Source organism: Paramormyrops kingsleyae, chromosome 2, assembly GCF_048594095.1.
Source record: "Paramormyrops kingsleyae isolate MSU_618 chromosome 2, PKINGS_0.4, whole genome shotgun sequence".
NCBI lineage: Eukaryota > Metazoa > Chordata > Actinopteri > Osteoglossiformes > Mormyridae > Paramormyrops > Paramormyrops kingsleyae.
Genome location: NC_132798.1, coordinates 24,246,811 through 24,265,870, shown reverse-complemented (window position 1 = coordinate 24,265,870; position 19,060 = coordinate 24,246,811). Strand labels below are relative to the sequence as shown.

General features: G+C 50.1%; 1 protein-coding gene across 2 annotated transcripts in view; it reads right to left on the bottom strand.

The window, feature by feature from the left end:
* Positions 1-19,060, bottom strand: part of fbxl17 (F-box and leucine-rich repeat protein 17) — a 210,546-nt gene extending 191,486 nt beyond the window's left edge. For both annotated transcript variants that reach the window (XM_023803000.2, XM_072708315.1), the window contains exons 1-5: positions 18,900-19,060; positions 13,307-14,046; positions 10,347-10,469; positions 9,794-10,051; positions 8,705-8,836 (exon numbers count right to left, since the gene is read on the bottom strand). In XM_023803000.2, coding sequence (XP_023658768.1) covers positions 8,705-8,836; positions 9,794-10,051; positions 10,347-10,469; positions 13,307-14,026 — 1,233 coding nt within the window. In that variant the 5' untranslated portion in view covers positions 14,027-14,046; positions 18,900-19,060. The remainder of the gene's footprint in view (positions 1-8,704; positions 8,837-9,793; positions 10,052-10,346; positions 10,470-13,306; positions 14,047-18,899) is intronic.

The following is a 19,060-nucleotide window of genomic DNA, read 5'->3' as shown; positions in this document are numbered from 1 at the left end:
GAACAGCACCTTGCGGACCCAGTACCGCAGCTTGCATCAAGGGTGTGGCGGGGAAAGGACCGGGGCGGCTTCCTTTTCTCAGCTGACCAGCGGCGATCCCCACTCAGGCACCATCTGGTTTCACAGGTATCACGGACCACAGAACTGGGACACACATCAAAATCAGAGGGAGGGTTTCGCATCTGCTAATGGCGACGGGCCGGGTGCTGATGTAAAGGGTGAGCACTTCACGTGCATAATTTATTGGGGGGGTGGGGTGAGTAGTAAGAAGGCAGGGGAGAAGGAATTCATCTAAAAAGAGGAGGGGATGAGTCAATGGACATCTCAGAAGCAAATTGGAAAGGCGAAAGAAAAAGATGGTAAGGCACTCTCTGGAATTTAAATTGTGCGGTATAATAATTGTGGGGGTGTTTAAAATTTTAATGCAGAAAATAATGAGATTGAGAAACTGCCAACACCCCCCCCCCACACACACACACACACACACACACACACACACCAGTACAAGAGCCCAAAGGTAGCTGTAAGACTAAAGGGACAGAATGAGGATGACACCAAGGATCAGGAAATGACAGAAGTTAACTGAGGGGGAGGGGGGCAGCAGTAAAACCAGCTGGTCCCCCCCTCCCTCATCATACTGTTATGCAATTAGGTCTAAATATTTGTGTGAAGGGCTCTATATTTAGTTGCCGGGGGGGTGATACACCACCTCATTTTCTTTCTTTAATGTACCTGCATACAGAGTGCAGGGGGTGAGGGAACAAATGAAGTTCCTCTGGAAAGTTTTTTAAAAAACAAGAACAACTTTTTCTGCTACATCTAACGAAATTTAGTTTTGTAATTATGTGTATATTACATGACAGAATATCTACCTAAATATAAATGCATCTAATGGACTCAGTAGGTTCACCCTACTTATAATCAAGAACTTCTGAGATTCCAGGTTTGTGCAGGTCATGCCGCATGGGGGTCGGGGGGGGGGTTAAATCTCTTAAAATAACCAACCTATCAGAGAACAGGAGGCATCACAGGGAGGCAGCCTGGCCCCCACCACATACAGGTAGATACACGTTTGCCACACTCTGACTGTCTCGGCCTTAAAAACTCTCTACCATGCGGGCAAGCAGATAAGACCATTCAGAACTAAAATCTTTGCTGGGGAAGCCTGTCCCATTCAGCGCCTCATTGGCCAAGAGCCGGACTTAAAGGGAATTTCGCACACAAAGTCTTTCGTTAGGCCTTGGACCATTAGCCGGCATGCCACCCCAAGGGGGTGACGGCGTTCAGCACGAGCGCACCGATGCCCAAAGTGAAAGGGGATCGTCGAATCATTAAAGAGGAGCCCGGATATCCGGTACAGCTGCGAAACACACGGCTTCCCCTCTTGGCGGCTCCTTCCCATCTGCCGGCGTGTCGCCCTGCTCTCTGGCCTGCACTGTGCCTTAGCCCTGCACTGTGCCTTAGCCCTGCACTGTGCCTTAGCCCTGCACTGTGCCTTAGCCCTGCACTGTGCCTTAGCCCTGCACTGTGCCTTAGCCCTGCAGTGTGCCTTAGCCCTGCACTGTGCCTTAGCCCTGCTCCTGCCAGCACTGACCATACTGCCTAATTAGGCCCAGCTATGCCAGCTTGTCGCTTCCAATAGAGATCTGCTACTGTTCCCTGGGGCATCAATGAAGACCTCGGGGAGCCGCCTACCCCCACCCCCAAGAGCAGCCCGATTAGAGAGGCTTCCAGGACGAGGAGGCGGAGATAAAAGGCCAGGCAGATAATATGGCTAATTACAAAAAAAAAACATATATATATAATAAAGGCTGTTCATGTAATACATGACTGAAAAGCCGGTGATTAAAATTGTAAAGTTCCAGAAGGAGAAACCGACAGAAATGACAGCAAGGCTGACAGGCAACGCCACGCTCTGCTGAATAAAAGAAACTGGGCAAGCCGCGGTCACGTCTCCCGCCGGCGTCTCTGACATCACTTCCTGTCCTGGAGCAGGACCGTGCGACAGTGTGGTCTCCTGTAATTAGTCCCAGGACGGGTGGCAGTCTGACAGCAACAACTCCCCCGCTGCCTGGGAGGGAGATGTGCACCACTAACGGGCTGCAGGCATCTCTCCTGGCACGTGTCCGTGTGTGTGTGTGTGTGTGTGTGTGTGTGTGTGTGTGTGTGTCACTCAGAGAGAGAGAGAGAAAGTGAGAGAGAGCGAGAGAGAGATGGAGCAGGTAAGGGAAGGAAATCAAACTGGCAGAACAAGAGGAGCACTGAGTCTCCTCCGTCATCTCGTTGCCACGGACACCCGGGTCCTGAAGAGCCTCTCTCTCTATGTCTCCCTATTGCCCCTGTTCACCACCCCCCCACGTCAGGCTGCACACCGACCCACATCACCATATCACAGCACGTACTTGTCTCAGGGCAGAGACTTAAAGGGTGACGTCACACTCACACTCAGTGGTAATGAACTGGAGGGAAAATCCATCATGTTGATCCTGGTGGGTAGGGGGCCATGGGGGCAGTGAGGTCATAGGGCAGACGACGCATAAATCACAGCCTGAACCTACTGCTCCCCCCCACCCTGCCGGAGACCCCGGCGTGAAACACACACACCTTCAGCGCCTCCCAGCAGTGGATGTGGGGGGGGGGGGGCTGTCCATCTCCGAGTCCCAGGAGCTGGGGATGGTCAAATTAAATAAATAGAAATGGAAATCATGCAGGCCTCCTAAAAGTCTTGAGCTGGGCCATTTGTCTTTTGGGAGAATTCTATCCCCCCCCCCCGCAGTTTATACAGAGCCAATCGACAGGGACGGAGGAAATAAAAGCAGGTGGAGCCCGTAGCAATTTGAGCCCCCCTCCCCCCCCCTCCCCCCGATAGCGCTGGTGAGGAAAGTCCACCAGTGTGACTCATCTCATCACGTAGCGGCCCACGTTCCTCGGAAGGCTCAGACACCCTCCCTACTACCCCGACACTTCATTAATCCAGCAGCTGTTCGAGCCACACACACACACACTCTGATTAAAGGAACAACAGCAGGATGCAAGTGCACTAATGCGTATTTTATAGGCCTTAAAAAGCTGAATGTACCTTATCATAGGTACCAATTAAGCCTTCTCGTTAGTTTGATGCTTAGGACAAGCTCCAGCCCAGAACCAGATGCCCAGAGCGATGATACACTTTCCTGATGTGTATACAATTCTGATGAAGACTTTTTCTGGCAAAGATTTTACCTATAATACCACTAATTCTGATTATGGATAAAAATCCGAGTTGGTATGTAGCTTTCCTTCTCTACTCCTGTGTGCCCTACTGTCCATAAGAGAACACTTAATAAATACACTTTAATCCATTTAATGTACGAGCATTTGGGTAACACCTCAGCATGCATGTCTTTAAGCAAATGTAAGCAGCACAGTTTCAAAAATAACTGGATAGTCACTGAGCACTCAGATGACATTATCAAATATGTAAACAAGTAAAAACTGTAATTATGTAATTCAGCAACTGTCTATTTCCTATAAATGTAACAGTAACCAAACCAAGTCTGTTCTTTCAGGTAAAGCCTCATGCCAATCCCATGTAGAAACCCCCACCCCCCTCATTTTCTGCCCAGTGAAGGGGAAACGTTTGAATAATATATAAGCCAGTGTTGGAGCGCCCTCTGCTGTCCAGTACCTGTCATCTCTACCAGCCACCAGTCCCAGAGGTGCAGGCACCGCAGTTTCTCTGGCTCGCTCACAAAGTGGGACAAAGACAGCGGCAGAGCCAGGCCAGGGACCCCCTTTGGTCGCTCCGTCCCTAGATGACACCCTTCCAGAGAATTTACTGATCATCCTCCGGCAGGGCAGTTGTGGTCACCTCAGGACTGCCCAAGCCCCTTATTCCAGGGGACTCAGTGGCGATTCATACTCCACATGTCAGGTAAACACTGTTCTGTCCCAAGGAGTGTCCCCCGCCACGGTAGGGTGGGGCGGCTCCGGAACGTGACCCCTGAGCCAATCTGTGCTCGCTGCTGGCTTACCTCTCACTGTAATCGCTAGAACAGACCAGCGGGCCGTCAGGAGAACAGCGCAGTGTGTGGGCGAGCCTGCCCAGCTCCGTGGCCCACACATCAAGGAGTTCTGCCAGTGCATAGTTGAGAGGTGGGGGTGAGGGGGGGGGGCTAGGCACCATGTCCGTGAGATCTGTCGTGGTAAGTGAACTCCACAAGTGACAAAGCTGCACATGACGGAGCCTTGCCGGCGATCCAACTCATCTACCGCGGGAGTGGTTAAAGGGGGGGGGGGGGAATCGATACGCTGACATAAAGGACGCCAACATCTCCGTGGGTACAGACACCCGGCGGTCCGCTACAAACGACGGGCAGACTCCAGCCTTGATGAGATCCGCCCCAAAATGTCAGGGAGCTCCGGGATGGGGTGGGGTGGGGGGGGCGCTGACTCACAGGTCGGGCCTTTGTTTAACCGCGCCCGCAAAGAGAGCGTGTCCCTCCCAGGTTTCCACAAAGCCCGATCTGCAGCTCTCTGTGACAGCCGTCCCCAATCTCAAAGTGTATCAAAGCCCCCCACTACCCAAAAAAAAACCCCACAAGCGCTCAGGGGTTCAGCCATTAACACCCTCATTTCCCCTGTGCTGTCAGCAGGTACATTGAATGCAGCACAAAGACGCTGTCCACTGGGCACGCTCCATACAGCCCCCCCTGTCCATACAGCCCCCCCCTTATGTCTAATCTATATCTGAGCCCTTCAACAAGCTCAGCGAAAGGGAGCAATGGGAACAATGGAGCCTAACTTTATTTTTTTGGCAAACTGGAATATTTTTTCCAGAGGAAGCAACCAAAGGAAGGAATATTTTATCTCCAACATTAAACTCCACTCAACACATCGCTGAGAAGGGCTTTGGGTCCGTCCAAAATGGGGCTGTCACCAAGCCAGCCCCCCTTTGTCTGAGCCCGGTATTTTTCTTTTCTTTTCTTTTTTTTTTAAGGAACCGAGATCCGTGTGGTAATTAGACCCAAATTGAGGGCAGGCGCTAATCTATTTTAGGTCGGCTGCGATTCCATTTGCATTGCACGTTTAGGCTAATTAAAACTCTTCCCTAATCAGATTTAGATGCAGCGTGTCTCCCAAGCTCACGAGCAGCCTTTTGGGGGCAGAGAAGCGGCAGGCCGCACGGAGACGGCGAGCGGCGAGGCGGGTGGGCAGGCGTCGGGACCGAGACAGGCAGCCCAGTCACTGACACACATGCTGAATCCTGCAGAACAGACACCATGTTTAAAGAGAGCCTACTCGTTTCCCCTCGACATTCTGCACGTTCAGAGCTTCTGTGGATATAAAAGCCCATTTTCTGTTATGGCCAGAAGGTGTGGGGGGGGCAAAATGAGGGCGGAGCCAGTGACTCATACAAAGCACGGCCCATCTTGTTTTGAGCCCCTTTTCCATTCCCATGGTGTTTATCCCCCTCTAAACCCAAATGCCCCCCTCATTCGATTCCCACAGGAACCTGCTGGCCATTCCGACCCAGAGGGAGTCTCTCAGCCCCATAGGAGAAGCAGGGTGACGACATTTCAGACGCTGACTCAGGACGACCGAAAATCAAGCCAAATTCTTAGCTAATGACAGAGAACCAGGCCACCAAAACGGCCCAGAGCGACGAGGTCAGTCAGCCGGGGGTACAGGTCATGGGGCAACACAGGCACAAAGGCTTGGGGGCCTCAGGCCACTCGGGGCCCCGCCTGGAGGGGCCCATAAACCTTGCTAAAGGTGAAAATTGGATTTATCCATGTTTGCCTTCTGCAAATACATTTCAAACCCAGAGCGAGTAATTCAATTACAGGTCTGTCTGGGACTAAAACACATGTGGCAAAATAAGCAGGGCCTTCCCACCACAGCGGGCATAACCAATTCATCTCAGCGGACTGGGAACGCTTTTATACAAAGGAAACAACCATCTCAGTGCATAAACACAACCCGGAGAGATTAAACTCTACGGCACAATCAATGGAGAAATCGTTTCCAAGTGTGGATGCATGTTTTTTTTTTTTTTTTTCCTTCTTCATTTCAGTGCACGGGGTGGGGGGAGGAGGAGGAGGGAGAGAAAGATCACGAAGAGGTCGATCCACCATCCTTCTTTAAGTGGTGAATGGAGGAAATGACATTTTAATCTTTCGGCCAGGGCAGAACAAACGGCATGGCGTGTCAGAATAACAAAAAAAAGACAGACATTTTTATCGGTGGAAACATGTAGGCCGCAGCGATAGACTCCTGTGTCTGGACAGAGCCCTCAGTACAGCAGGCAGCGTGGGCCACGGAGTCGTATGGGACCCCCCCCCCCCCCCCCAGACCAGACGGGGGTGGCAGGACCTGTCAACGACTTCAATGTCTTGCAAGCTAGCAGCATCGTAGCGAACGAGGGGGTGAAATACAGCTTCTTTGCGATGGCAAACTCCAGTTCAGTACATGCAGCACATGAGTTCCAGATACGTCACACGACGACAAAGTGCCAAGGGGCTGTGGTTCTCTGAAGTAGCTCAGCATCATCATAGTGTCCCAAGAGGTACCATGGGTCAGCGACTGCTGGGTGGGGCCTGAGCACCAGCCCCACCCTACCGCAAACTGCCCCATCACGCGGCCCCACCCATCCAAAAGCATGGCAAAAGAGAAGAAAAAAGCCGGGACTGAAATAAGGGAATTGGGTCATTAGCGCTCATATGCATTTTTAATGGAGCCCTATTCCACAGATCTTTAATTTTGCAAAGCATATAATTTAAACGTATACATTTTTTTCATTCATTTCATACTGCACAGTCCGGGAAATTCCCCCAGGGGACAGTTTAAAAATAAAATGGTGTGCTGGTGCTTTTTTGGCAGTTCAGGGAGAGCCTGTCCTACAGCTTAAGACCTCGCGCCTGGAAGCCTGCAGCTGGAGAGGAATGGTACAGCCACTCAGAGATGCGGCACAGAACCCTGTGCAGGCAGCATCGACTGTAAACAACTCACCGTCTGCTCTCCTTTTTGGGTTTTGAGTGGGGGGACAATGGGGGGTGGAGAATCAATTCTTTAATCTGCTCCTAAATTTCTAATTAAAAGGGGTAATTGCTTATTGAGCTATTAATCTAGTCTCCATTAAGCAGAAATATAAAAACCACAGGCATGTCCGAGGTGTTGAAATAATTACCATACAGCACTGCAGAAGAAGGGAGAAACTCCAAGCAAGAGTCGAGACCTAACCACCCCCCCCCACCCCCCAGGCCGCTCCCTGCCCGACCCGCAACGAATGCGAGACATAATCTGCGGTGCTCAGAGACTGTGCTCCCCCCAGCCGGCAGAACCCCGCGCCAGACAGCCCGGCAAAATGACTTCAATTACAGACTCACATGCGAGTACTGGCAGCTCGTAACCGATACTAGCCTTATTTACTCGGTCGTTCTTGTGTTCGATCCAAAAACTATCCTCGCAGTAATCAGCTGCTAAAGACGTACTCACGAGTACAGAAAACGATCTGGTGAGGTGGAGGGGGTCGCTGTCTTAAATAAGAAAATGTGCACTAAGATATCGAATGTCAGCCACAAAACATCAATGGATCTCAAACCTCTTTAGCATTACATCTGACTGCATTCCCAGAGCGTGTCCCTTAATCTCAGGGCCATTTGCCTGACAAAACGAAGGAGGACCATGTCTTTCAGGAAAGAGAGCTTTGCCCCTGTGTAATTTCAAACCGAATCATTCGCCATCCTTAAAACACCGATTTGTAAAACGTGCACAAAGCCAGAGGTGGTCTGAGGACAGCGGGAGCAGGAGTGGATCTCAGCTGACCTCTAGTGGTGACACCAAGACTTACATGGTGTATATTCACAATTGACCTCTCCACAACATACCGGCCTGCTTGAACACAGCAAAACTCCACTGTTTCAAACTAAATTGACAGAAAGCTTGAAAAAAAGTTTTGACTGATTAGTCTGCCCCTTCTTCAATTTTCCCTTATTATTGTACCTAAAACCAGCAGTAGTGAGCGAGTTCATTGTGGAAAGCGGCACAGAGAAAAGGCAATGGGCAGGTCAGACCCAATACAGCAACTAATCCTCCAGAGCAAATACAAAATGAAAGATCTCACACACTGGAAACCTAATCTGAGTGGAAGTAATCATTCCCAGCTTGTGACATAGCGGGACTGACAGTTAATGGGACGCCGGCCATGAAGGCAGTCCGGGAGACGCTCACAGACAGAAACACGCTCACAGACACACGTGCACGCACGCCGTCTCGCTGCTCGTGAGCGATAAGGTAATGAAAGTCAGCAGGAGAGCACTAGCGTGCACCAGCAGGGGTGCTGGGAATCGGGTCCTACCCAGCAGTGCATGTCTCAAATCCCCAGTACGCCCAGCTGCGTCGATAGCAGGCCATTTCTCACTCGCCTTTAATCTGCCTGACGACGCACTCGGAGAAGCCCCCGGCATAAGTCATGCTCCGCAGCCCCCTCCAGCCCCCGCCGGCGAACCCGAGGCACGTCGCAGCAGAGCGTGAAAAGGAATCGCTGTGACCCAGCAAGGCCCCCCCCACGCCCCCCCCGGCCGGTGCCTCAGTGCCAGCCTACCTGGCCTCCAGGATTAACTCCGCAGATTGCCATCGCATTCCCCATTCACCATTTGTTTGGAAAGTCCTCTCTAGGCGTCATGGAGACGCAGGGGGGAGGGGGGGCCGGCCGGCCACGTACCAGCTTGTTCTCCTGCATGTAGATCTTCTGCAGCTTGGGGCAGCCCTTGGCCAGGGCCACCATGCCGTCGTCGCTGACGCCGTAGCACTGGCCCAGGTGGACGTCCCGCAGTTGTGAGCAGCACTCCCCCAGCTGGGCACACAGGCAGAGAGGGAGACAGTCGCCGTGACACAGAGGTCACCGAGGTCACAGGACCCCACTGACACTCAGCAGGGACAGAGACCCTGCACGCTCTCCCAAAAACCTGCGTCAGGGTAAGTAGCAGCAACATTCACGCTCCATAAATAATCACCTTCCTTCCCCTCAATCTATCACCCATTTTTTTTTACGGCCTACTGTGTCGCATTACAGGAGGGCCAGGCATGCGTCAAGACGGCTGGGACCCAAGTAGGTGAATCTCTAACCACCCCCCACCCCACCCCACCCCAACCCCCTCCAATGCCAATTACGTTCCGCCACGCCGGAACTCCCGAGGCAGCGAATAATTACCATAAAATGATCAGCAAAATAATCGCATTTAAAATAAAAACCCGAAATATGCCTCGCCGTTCGCTGTGACTGACTCGGAATTATCAACAACATTCATCTCGAGCGTTCCAATTACGCCGAGGAGCCGCTCAGGGCTGGGGGGGGGGGGGGGATCAGGAGAGTGGTATCGCTCACAAACGACAGCGAGGCTCTACAGAAACCCCCAGCCGCCCCCCCATTAATGGCTGCTGATACTTTCAGACGAATGATTACTGCTGAGGCGTAATGGGGACACCCAGGCTGATGCAATCAGAACCAGGGGGTGAGTGGGAGGTGGGCCAGGAGCTTTAAGCGATGACTTCCAGTGTACACTGGACTTATAATCCTATTTTCAAGGAGAGCACAGGGAATAGTGCAGAGTGCAATATGTAGAGCGGCCTGCCCATGGTCAAACAAGCTGCTAAAATACCAAGAGGCTCCCTACTATAAACCCTATAGATCCTCTCAGTGGGAGGTTACACATAACCGGGCTTTTTTTAATAGTAGAAAAAGAAGAGAAATAATTGTGAAGGTGAAATAGGGCATAACAAAGCCGGGTCGGGTGTAGGGCCGGCAGCTGACCTTCCTGAGCGCGCCGTCCGTCAGCTTGTCCTGGTTGCCCACGTGCACCTTCTGCAGCAGCGGGCAGTGTGCGGCCACGGCGGAGAGCGAGGCGTCGCTCAGCTGCTTGCAGCGGTACGCCGTGTAGCGCAGCAGCCCGGGGCAGTGCTGGGCCAGAGCGCGCACGCCGCCGTCCTGCACCTTCCGGCAGTCCGAGATGTTGATCTCCATCACGTTCTGCCTGCGGGAGGCGATCTTCACCAGGAGGTCATCAGTCACCTGGCAGAGAGGGAGGGATGCGGAGCACGATATCAGCTACGCAGCTATCAACCTACCTAAACACCCATCCATCCATCCATCCATCCATCTATCCATCCCTCCCGCCATCCATCTATCCATCCATATTAATAATAATAATTTAAATTAAAATGCTTTTAAATCAGCTATTAGATCGTCTCAGAAGCTTTTACGAAGTCCTGCATGTGGGTGTTTCTCACATTTCTCTCTGCGGGGGATATTTCCGTCAGGACGGTGCGATTTGAAGAGTCGAGGGCTGTCCCGCTTCCCCACTCACCTGCTGGAAGCCGCTGAGGTCAATCTGCTTCCAGAACTGGAAGTCCAAGCAGAGGTCGCGCCAGTACCTGCAGACCAGGGAGACCCCCAGGCAGCGCTCCTTCACGGAGAGATGGGAGAAGACCTGGAGGACAGGAAGGGGAACAGAGCTGAAGGGGGAGAGCAGCGGCACTGCAGCCACCTACGGGCGTCGGTGCTTCGCGGCCGCGGCACGGCGGTCTGATGCCCATCTGTACAGCATGGCGGCTTTTACTGTGCGCATTAGCAGCAAACTCACGGCCAAACGAAGGCTGCTGCGGCCACACTCTACACTGCACTCTGGGGCCGCCGTGCTACCCCCCCTTCCCAGAGGAGAGCTTCCAATTACAGTCCGCCATTCCAGAATTCCCAGGGCCCCGGATAATTGAGCTAAGTAACGCCAACGCTAACTTAACGCAAGACATGGCACCAGGGCCAGGTAACGCCCATGGGAGTCAGCAGCCCTCAGGGGATGACGCCATAGGCTGCTGCCAGTATCGCAGCCCCGTGTGACGTGCGTTTGCAGCCGGCTGAGGCGGGGGACGGCACCCTGACGAGCATGCCCCCGCCAGCGAGACTGGAAAAGCCGTACGCTCCCCTCGCCCACCCCCACATCCAGGCAGCGGCGGCTGGCAGTCCCTGGTCGATAAGCCCCCCCCCCCCCGCTACTCCCACCATGAAATCCAGCCTCACTTCGTTGTTGCTGTGACCCAGGGGGATATTTATCCCTCTGCAGTCCGGCCCGGGCAGCACCGCCATGGGAAACAAGCAAAACCGCTGCCAAATTAGCTGCCGACCTTCCCCCCCCAAGCCCCCAACAAAGGGCGGTGTGGAATACTCACAGGACACAGAGGTGGGATAAAAAAAGCACCATGATAATCCACTTTTACCTCTTTTAAAAAAAAAAAACCAGGCTAAGTATTTTTAAATATGAAACGTACACATCTGTATGTGGTCCTTCCTTAACAGGCCCCAGTGCCCATCCATCCATCTCCTAAAACCACTTATCCTAATCAGGTTCGGGGCGGGGGGGGGGGGGTCCAGAGCCTATCCCCGAGGCTACAGGAGCAAACCCTGGAGGGGGTGCCAACCCATTGCAGGGCACACTCACGCACCTTTCACTCACAGATGCACACCTATGGGCAATATAGTAACTCCAATGAATCTCAGCATGTTTTTGCACTGTGGGGGGGGAAACCAGAAAACCCTACGACAACATGGGCAGAACATGCAAACTCCACACACGGAACTCAGAGGTCTGACGTGACAATGCTAACCACTGCACCACAAACATCTTCAAGCAGCCAGATATTTGCAGAAAAATTGGAGACGAGTCCTCAGGAGGCAGGGATACGGCAAAGCTCAAGGGCCAGATGCAGCCGTCGACCCGTCTGAGGCAATCAAACACAAATTTCCTGCCCCTTTACCCAAGAATAAACTAAGCGAAACGCATTCATTCCGCAACCACTGAAATGCACATCTAAACTGAACCATGTCTTTGAACTTGAATATCAGACGCCGGACATGACAAAATTCCTCCGGTTTATACCCAGAGCCCAGACTGAAAACCCAATAATTGTGCATCATTTGCCATTTCGTATATAAAAAGATATGAAGTGCATCTGGCATTAATAACCAGCGCTGCAGTGGTTTGGAATGATCAAAGGTAAGAAAAGGCTCCTTTAACTGCGATCATACTGGGAACTGATCTGGGAAACAATGTGGCCATTGGAATCCTGCTACAAGCAAGGCTGTGTGTCTGAAAAGAGGGCAATTACAATGGTTTATACACATGTAACCTCATGAGATCCAAGTACGCCCAAAGTAGTGAGAAGAGTTCCCTTTGAAACCAAAAAATTGTGTTCAGGTGGTGGGGACTTAAGGATAGGGACACGAATGCCTTTGCTGACAATATGGCCGTGTTTAGGAATGCGAGCAGGCATTCAAACTGTTATGAAACATGACGCAAATAATTCAATCACACTAAATATCAGATTTCAGTTGATAACTGTTCGGAATCATGTGTCCAGACCGCACACATAATTTCACAAAAACAACACACAAACACTGTCAGTCTTGCTGTCACTTAGCAGTTTAACAAACACTTTCCCCCCCCTCCAAAGCACTTGTTTTCTACACTTTTACACATTTATACTGCAAATTATGGAAAAAAAATACTAAGGAAGACGTTATGTTAAGTGCAATATTTTATTGTAATTAGCAGTCCCCCTAAAACGCCACAGGGGTCTTGGAGCTCATCCTGTGCAGCAGAGAGGACGAGACCAGGGTACGTCCCGGGGCTCATATAGGCCATGATGTGGGCAATTTAGAAACAACAATGAGCCTAAATGCATGCCTTTGGTCTACAGGAGGAAACTCCACACACACACAGACACACAAACAGACACACACACACACAGGGCAGAAACTCCCCACTGACCACTGTGCTGAGTTCATTCTGTTTTTCAGGATAATAGTCAGCAGCACTTTCTACATTTATTGTCCTTGTACAAAGTTATTCAGTGAACCAAACTATGGACACAACCTTATGAAGGAAAGGGGGAAGGGCGAACTACATCCGAGCCGCTGCGTTCCCCGGCCACGGACCTGCAGGAGAGGGTACCAATGCGGCATCGCCCAGCAAGGCGACAACACCAACCCAAACAACACTCACCTTTGGCTGAGGCTAATAAAGCATCTGCAGTTACTGTAATCGTTTGTTGTTCGTCTCACGCCTTTTAGCCAAACAGCTGTTTCGCAAACATAACCAGCTGGAGGAATTCAGGCTAAATAACTCGCCCAAAGGTGTTAGGAGCAGGGCCCCCGGGACTGGAAGCGGCAGCCTTTGGGATGGAGGTGCCCGTCCTTCTGCCACGCGAGGTCAGGCACCCCGCAGGAGGACGGCTGGCCGGAGAAGCCCACCAGCCGGCATCTCGCACTCACCTTCAGCAGGATGGAGGACGGCAGGTGGTTGATGCTGGGGGTGTCCGCCACCTCCAAGTCCCGACCTTCCAGGGGGGTGTCAACGTACTCGTGATTACAGCCTGAGGAAGAGGAGGAAGCAGAGGAGGAGGAGCCACCGCCTTGGAGTACGGCTACAGTGCCTCCTGCATCGCCCGCGCTGTGCCCTGCCTCTAACTCTGAGGGGGAGGAGGAAGAAGGGAGGGGGCAGTGGGGGAGGTGGCAGTGCGCCGTGGCGGAGGGGGCGTCCCGCACCCCAGTGCTGTCGGGGGCCTCCTGGAAGGCACAGCGGGGCTGCTTGCACGGCGCAGAGCGCCGCAGCTCCCCACATTTGCGCTTACACACCATGTCGGAGTAGTCGGCGGCCACGGAGGGCACGGTGCCGCAGAAGAGCACCGGGGGGGCGATGAGCTTGGCGGGAACGGCAGACAGCAGGCTCTTGCCCGGGCCCTCCCAGATGGCAAGCTCCGGGGGTGACAACAGGAATCGGGCGCAGTCCTCGGGCGAGCTCAGCGCGGTGTAGCGCTCGGCGAGCCGGGCGGCACTGCTCTCCAGGCGCTCGTCGTCACTGTTGCCGTGGACGATGAAGCAGAGCATGCACGGCCCCTGCAGGAAGCAGTCCCTCCACTTGCTCTTCTTCTGCGCTTTCCTCTTCTTCTTCTTCTTCAGGCGATTACCATTTTTCGAGAGAAGATGGCCCATATAGAAAACTCACGATGGCTCTATATTGTCAAGAGAGACAATTTAAACAGAGAAAAACAAAAGTCAGTCCAGTTTCAAGAGCATAACAGTAGTTATATGAATTCACAGCTCAGAGTGACAATGCTGCAGAATTGCAACAATCACAGTACAATGGGTCTGTATTATGCAGATATACAGTAACATCTGGAAATGTCAAATTTCTTTAATGTATGTCTTTGTGGTACAAAGTCCGGTTGCAACCACAAGGTTTGTGGTACCGCTTAACACAGTCCAGTTATAAGGCTGCTTCAGACCAGTTGCTCTCACTTCTCACACCATGAAGACCTTAGTGACACTGTTCCTGGAACAGCTCTGACTACCAGTCACAGACCACATGGATCCTCTGATCCCGTACCAAGCACACATAGGTGTGGACAATGCTCTGATACACATGCTCCACAGAGCTTCCTGGACACAGTCAGCACCACAGTCAGGATCATGGTATTTTACTTTGCCAGTGCTTTTTATACCATCCAGACTCTCCAACTGGGGCACAAGCTCAGGAAAATGCAGCTAGATGCCCCCACAGTCTTCTTGATCATGGACTATCTGACCAACAAGCAACAATATGTTAGGCTCTAGGACTGTGTCGGAGATAGTGGTGAGGAACACTACTGCACCTCAGGGATCCATCCTTCCTCCCTTCCCGACCACCACTGACATGACGGACCGCCAGTACACCAGCTCATGCCACCCACAGAAGTCTCCCGATGACTCCTCCATTGTGTAGTGCATGGAAAATAAAGATGAGTCAGAGTATAGAGGCTAGTGGAAGGACTGCAGCTCAACCTCAGCAAGCAACTGGTGGATTTATAGCACGCAGAGTCCATGAGACCAGCCACCATCCACAAAGAAAGTCAAGGTGCTGCTGTGGTACAAGCAGCCAAGAGTGCATATGGACACCAGACTGGACTGAGTGGACAAACACAGTGGCACTGAACAAGAAAGGCCAGATCAGAGCCCACCATCTGAGAAGGCTCAAGTCTGCTTCTCTGCTGGAGATGCTTTGCCAGTTCATAGTGGGCAATGACATTCTCTACACAGTGGTCTACTGGGGAGCCAAGCAAAGTTCAGGTGATGCCAATCACCAGAACAAGCTCATGAGGAAAGCCATCACTGGACTGGTCTGGAACTCACTGGAGGCAGCTGCAGAGAACAGAATGGAGAATCTGAGAATATCATGTACAGTTCTGCCCATCTGCTCCATGGGGTGCTCTCACAGAGCACCATTAGCCACTGGCTCGTTCCACCATGGTGTGCAAAGAAGCCCTACTGGAGAGATTTTCTGTCATCTGCCCTCAAGCACTACAATGCCTCCTCCGGACATGCCTGCCCTCCCCCCAGCCATGCCTGCCCTCCCCCCAGCCCTGACATGTGCCTAGACAGCTTTTAGAAACAGACCATGACTCTGAACATAACTGTATAACTATAGACGACGCAGGTACACAAATAAAGAAATTGAGGCCTAGATGTTTTCACTGTGTATGACCTTGTTTTCCCAGTGTGTACTGCTTTTGCCATTTGTCTTGATGGTTTTGAATCTGTGCATTTTGCTTCATTGCTGCTATATGCAGGCAAATTTTCTACTGGGCTAAATTGTCTGTCAACTTGTCTGTCTGACTTTACATGTGTCTGCACGTCCATCCATCCATCTATCCTTCCATCCATCCATCTTCCAGTCATTTATCTAGTACACGGTTACTGGGCAGTCCTGTTAGTTATTTTAAAAATCTGGGTTACCACAGACAGCCAAGGAAACGTCTTTCATGTAATGAAACTTGCACTCTAAGAATCAGTGTCGGTGAACTAAGTTTATTTTCAATGGACTGAGTCTATAGAGGCACCATAACATAGCTGATATGACCGTTTATCCATTTAACAAAGATTATCTATAGGTATGTTAAGCACTCATACAACACAAATGATTAAATGAAGCACGAGATGAATATGGAATACGGACTGCTAAGCTACACAATCACCTACAGACATGGCCTTCAATACACACGCACAACATAATAAACAAACATAATTTGGTCACACTGACATCAAGGGATTCAAACATCAATGATATATAAATGAATCCAACATTCCTACCTCCATGCTTATCTGACACAGAGCAGCCATAAGCCTAAAGCCTCTCCGAGGCACCACAGGACATAAGGCAGGGGAACACGCTACATGTAATGCCAGGTCATCACAGGCCATACACTCACATACTATAGAACGGGGCAGGACTCAAAGCCAAGGAGGTGTGAGACCACAATGCTCACAGAGACACAGTGCTACAACATATACACAAATGACAGAAATGTAAAGACAAGTCCCTCACCCATTCCACAGGGAACTTGGTATTTAATGTGCACAGTTTCAGTTGGTAAGAGCAGCTTTGCCCTGTGCTTACATAACTACTGTCTTCCCCAAAATCTGAGACCGCAGAAGATGGTCTTTGAGGTAGAGGTCGACCGATATATCGGGCCAATACAGACGTTTTTTTAATCGTAAAAAATCATTTTAATTGTTAACATTTTAATTATTACCATATCAGCCCGATGTTATCAGTTCTGTTTTTTTTTTTTTCTCTTGTCGGAGAGTTTCACCCTGTGTGTGTGGGGCGGAACAGGCAGCTCTCAAACACTGCAGCGTGTGTGAGAGTTGCGTTACTCTGCCCCGATCACAGACAGCGCCGTCTTCGAAACTGCTAAGAACAATGCATGGCGGAGAAAACTGTTTGTTCGAAAGAGTGGTTACCATTCACCTGAGCTGATGCTGACAGTGGTCCTTCTGTGCAACTTTTTTGCATTTGAGAGCGGAGATTCAAACAATTTGTCAGACGTCTAGATAAAAAGTGCACGACTTTGCGCAGTTAGTTCCTCATTAAACATGTCTATCCTTTATATGGGTTTATACGTCGACAATGTCACAATCACTAGGGGCTTATGTTGTCCTTGCATACAAGGCTGTGTAATACGACATTTGAAGTTATTTTATTTTATTTTCCGCGATCGCTAGATTCTGATTGTGAATTTGGCTTGTAAGCTATCTGTCTGCTAACAACATAAAGAACATGTTAGTGAAAGGTTTTGGGCCTTGTACACTACTCATCATATCATGCTGCACTTAGTTACTAGTGTTTTTTTCTTTCAAAATGTATTAGAGTGTAATTGTTTTAATGTGCATGGAATACTGGAATTGTAGAATGAATTGAAGATGAAGGCACTATAATAAAAATGCTAACCTTGCATTTTTTCTTCTGTTTTATTAATTGCTGTCTGATGGCTGAACAAAAATCTAATCCTGTATGGCAGTATTTCACAAAGCCAACACCAGGAAAGGCCAGGTGCGATATCTGCAGCACGCTGGTGAGCCTGGGAGCTGAAGAAGGAGTTTGCTGCTAAAGAGATTCTGATGCTGCTTTTTTTTATTGTTTATTAGTTTAAGTTGTTTACAAGTTGTATTGTGTTTTTGTTATTTAAGTTTATATTCAAATTTGCATAAGTCAGTATTCAATTCAAATGCTAAGTTGAGAAATTTTGTGTATCGTTTGTTATTATTAGTGTGATATTTTATCATGCAAATAGAGGGGGAAACGTCCAATTTTCGGCCAAAAAATATCGGCAGCATATATCGGCCATCGGTTGACCCTGACTCCTAAATATCGGCATCGGCTATTGAAAAACCCATATCGGTCGACCTCTACTTTGAGGTGATGCTGCCTCACCACGGAAGATTGAAGGTGCCCATATGGACGGTACAAATTTGTGGTCCGCTTGGTTACTTGTCATTTAATGTAGTACAGGCCATTACATATAAAGGACCAAAATTAACATGATTTAGTGATTAATTGTCATTGTTGACGCACCCCAGCACACAGCACACAACAAAGAAATGTGCCCTCTGCATTTAACCTATATGTGACATAGCAGTGGGCAGCTATTATTTAGCATCCAGAGAGCACTGAGTTGGGGTAGTACCTTTCTCCGGGAACCTCAGTGACAGCTTGGGGATTCAAACAGGCAACCTTTCAATCGCAAGCATGCTTCCCTAACCATTATGCCACCAATGGCCCAAAACAACCTCATGCCGCTATGCCATAGGTTCGAACCTACTCGGGGAACCCCCCCCAATGCCTTAACCACTCGGCCACACACGGGATTCCACCAAAATCTCAAGAAAGTTTTACAACAATTTTAAAGCAATGCTACATGGCCAAAGGGCAAAGTCACATTAGGAAGGATTTGGAAGAAACTGTATCATATACTGCCACCATGGAATCACTAGCGTACATGTATAAAGAAGCTATATTGGAGCCACTTTATTTTCCATTTCTTCCGACCACATGACAGGGAGCTCCCCAAACTTGGGAAAGATATCCATCTAAAGTGCATCTAAAGGAACTCGCTTCACTGCGCGCTGTTTGAAATTGTCTGGTTTTTGGAAAACTGATCCTGTAACCGTATTTACTAAATACTAAATCTCCAGCAGGATTGAGGGACGGTATTAATAAATAACTAGATGACATCCAATTTTGACAAACACATATATTCACAGTACAACTATTAAAATCCTAGCCAGCTGTGGAAATTGAGAAAAATAAGGCTATATCAACCTAATAGCTACTTAAACTATAGAATTCAAACATCTGAAAAGCTATTAAAGCACCAGAAATGTGTAAGGGGCCAGATTGCATCGCTTAAAAAGTAGTAAAAGAGTAACATGTAAGGAAACTTTCTAACACCGAATGTAAAATGCAGTGCCCCTCAGTACCAAGCTAAGCAGACAGCTAGCTAGCTGCGAGCCTTGGTGCTGTAACCAGTGTACAACAGCGTCTCCTCACCAGTTGGCACCGTGCTGACCACCTTCGTCCCGGGCTCTCATTTGTTAGCGTCGGAAAAAACGGTTGTCCCGAAGTTTCGACACGAAACCCAGTATCTGTATTTACGGACCACCACATACATAAAACAGTGCCTCCAATTTCACTACAAGGAGTTCCGGAAT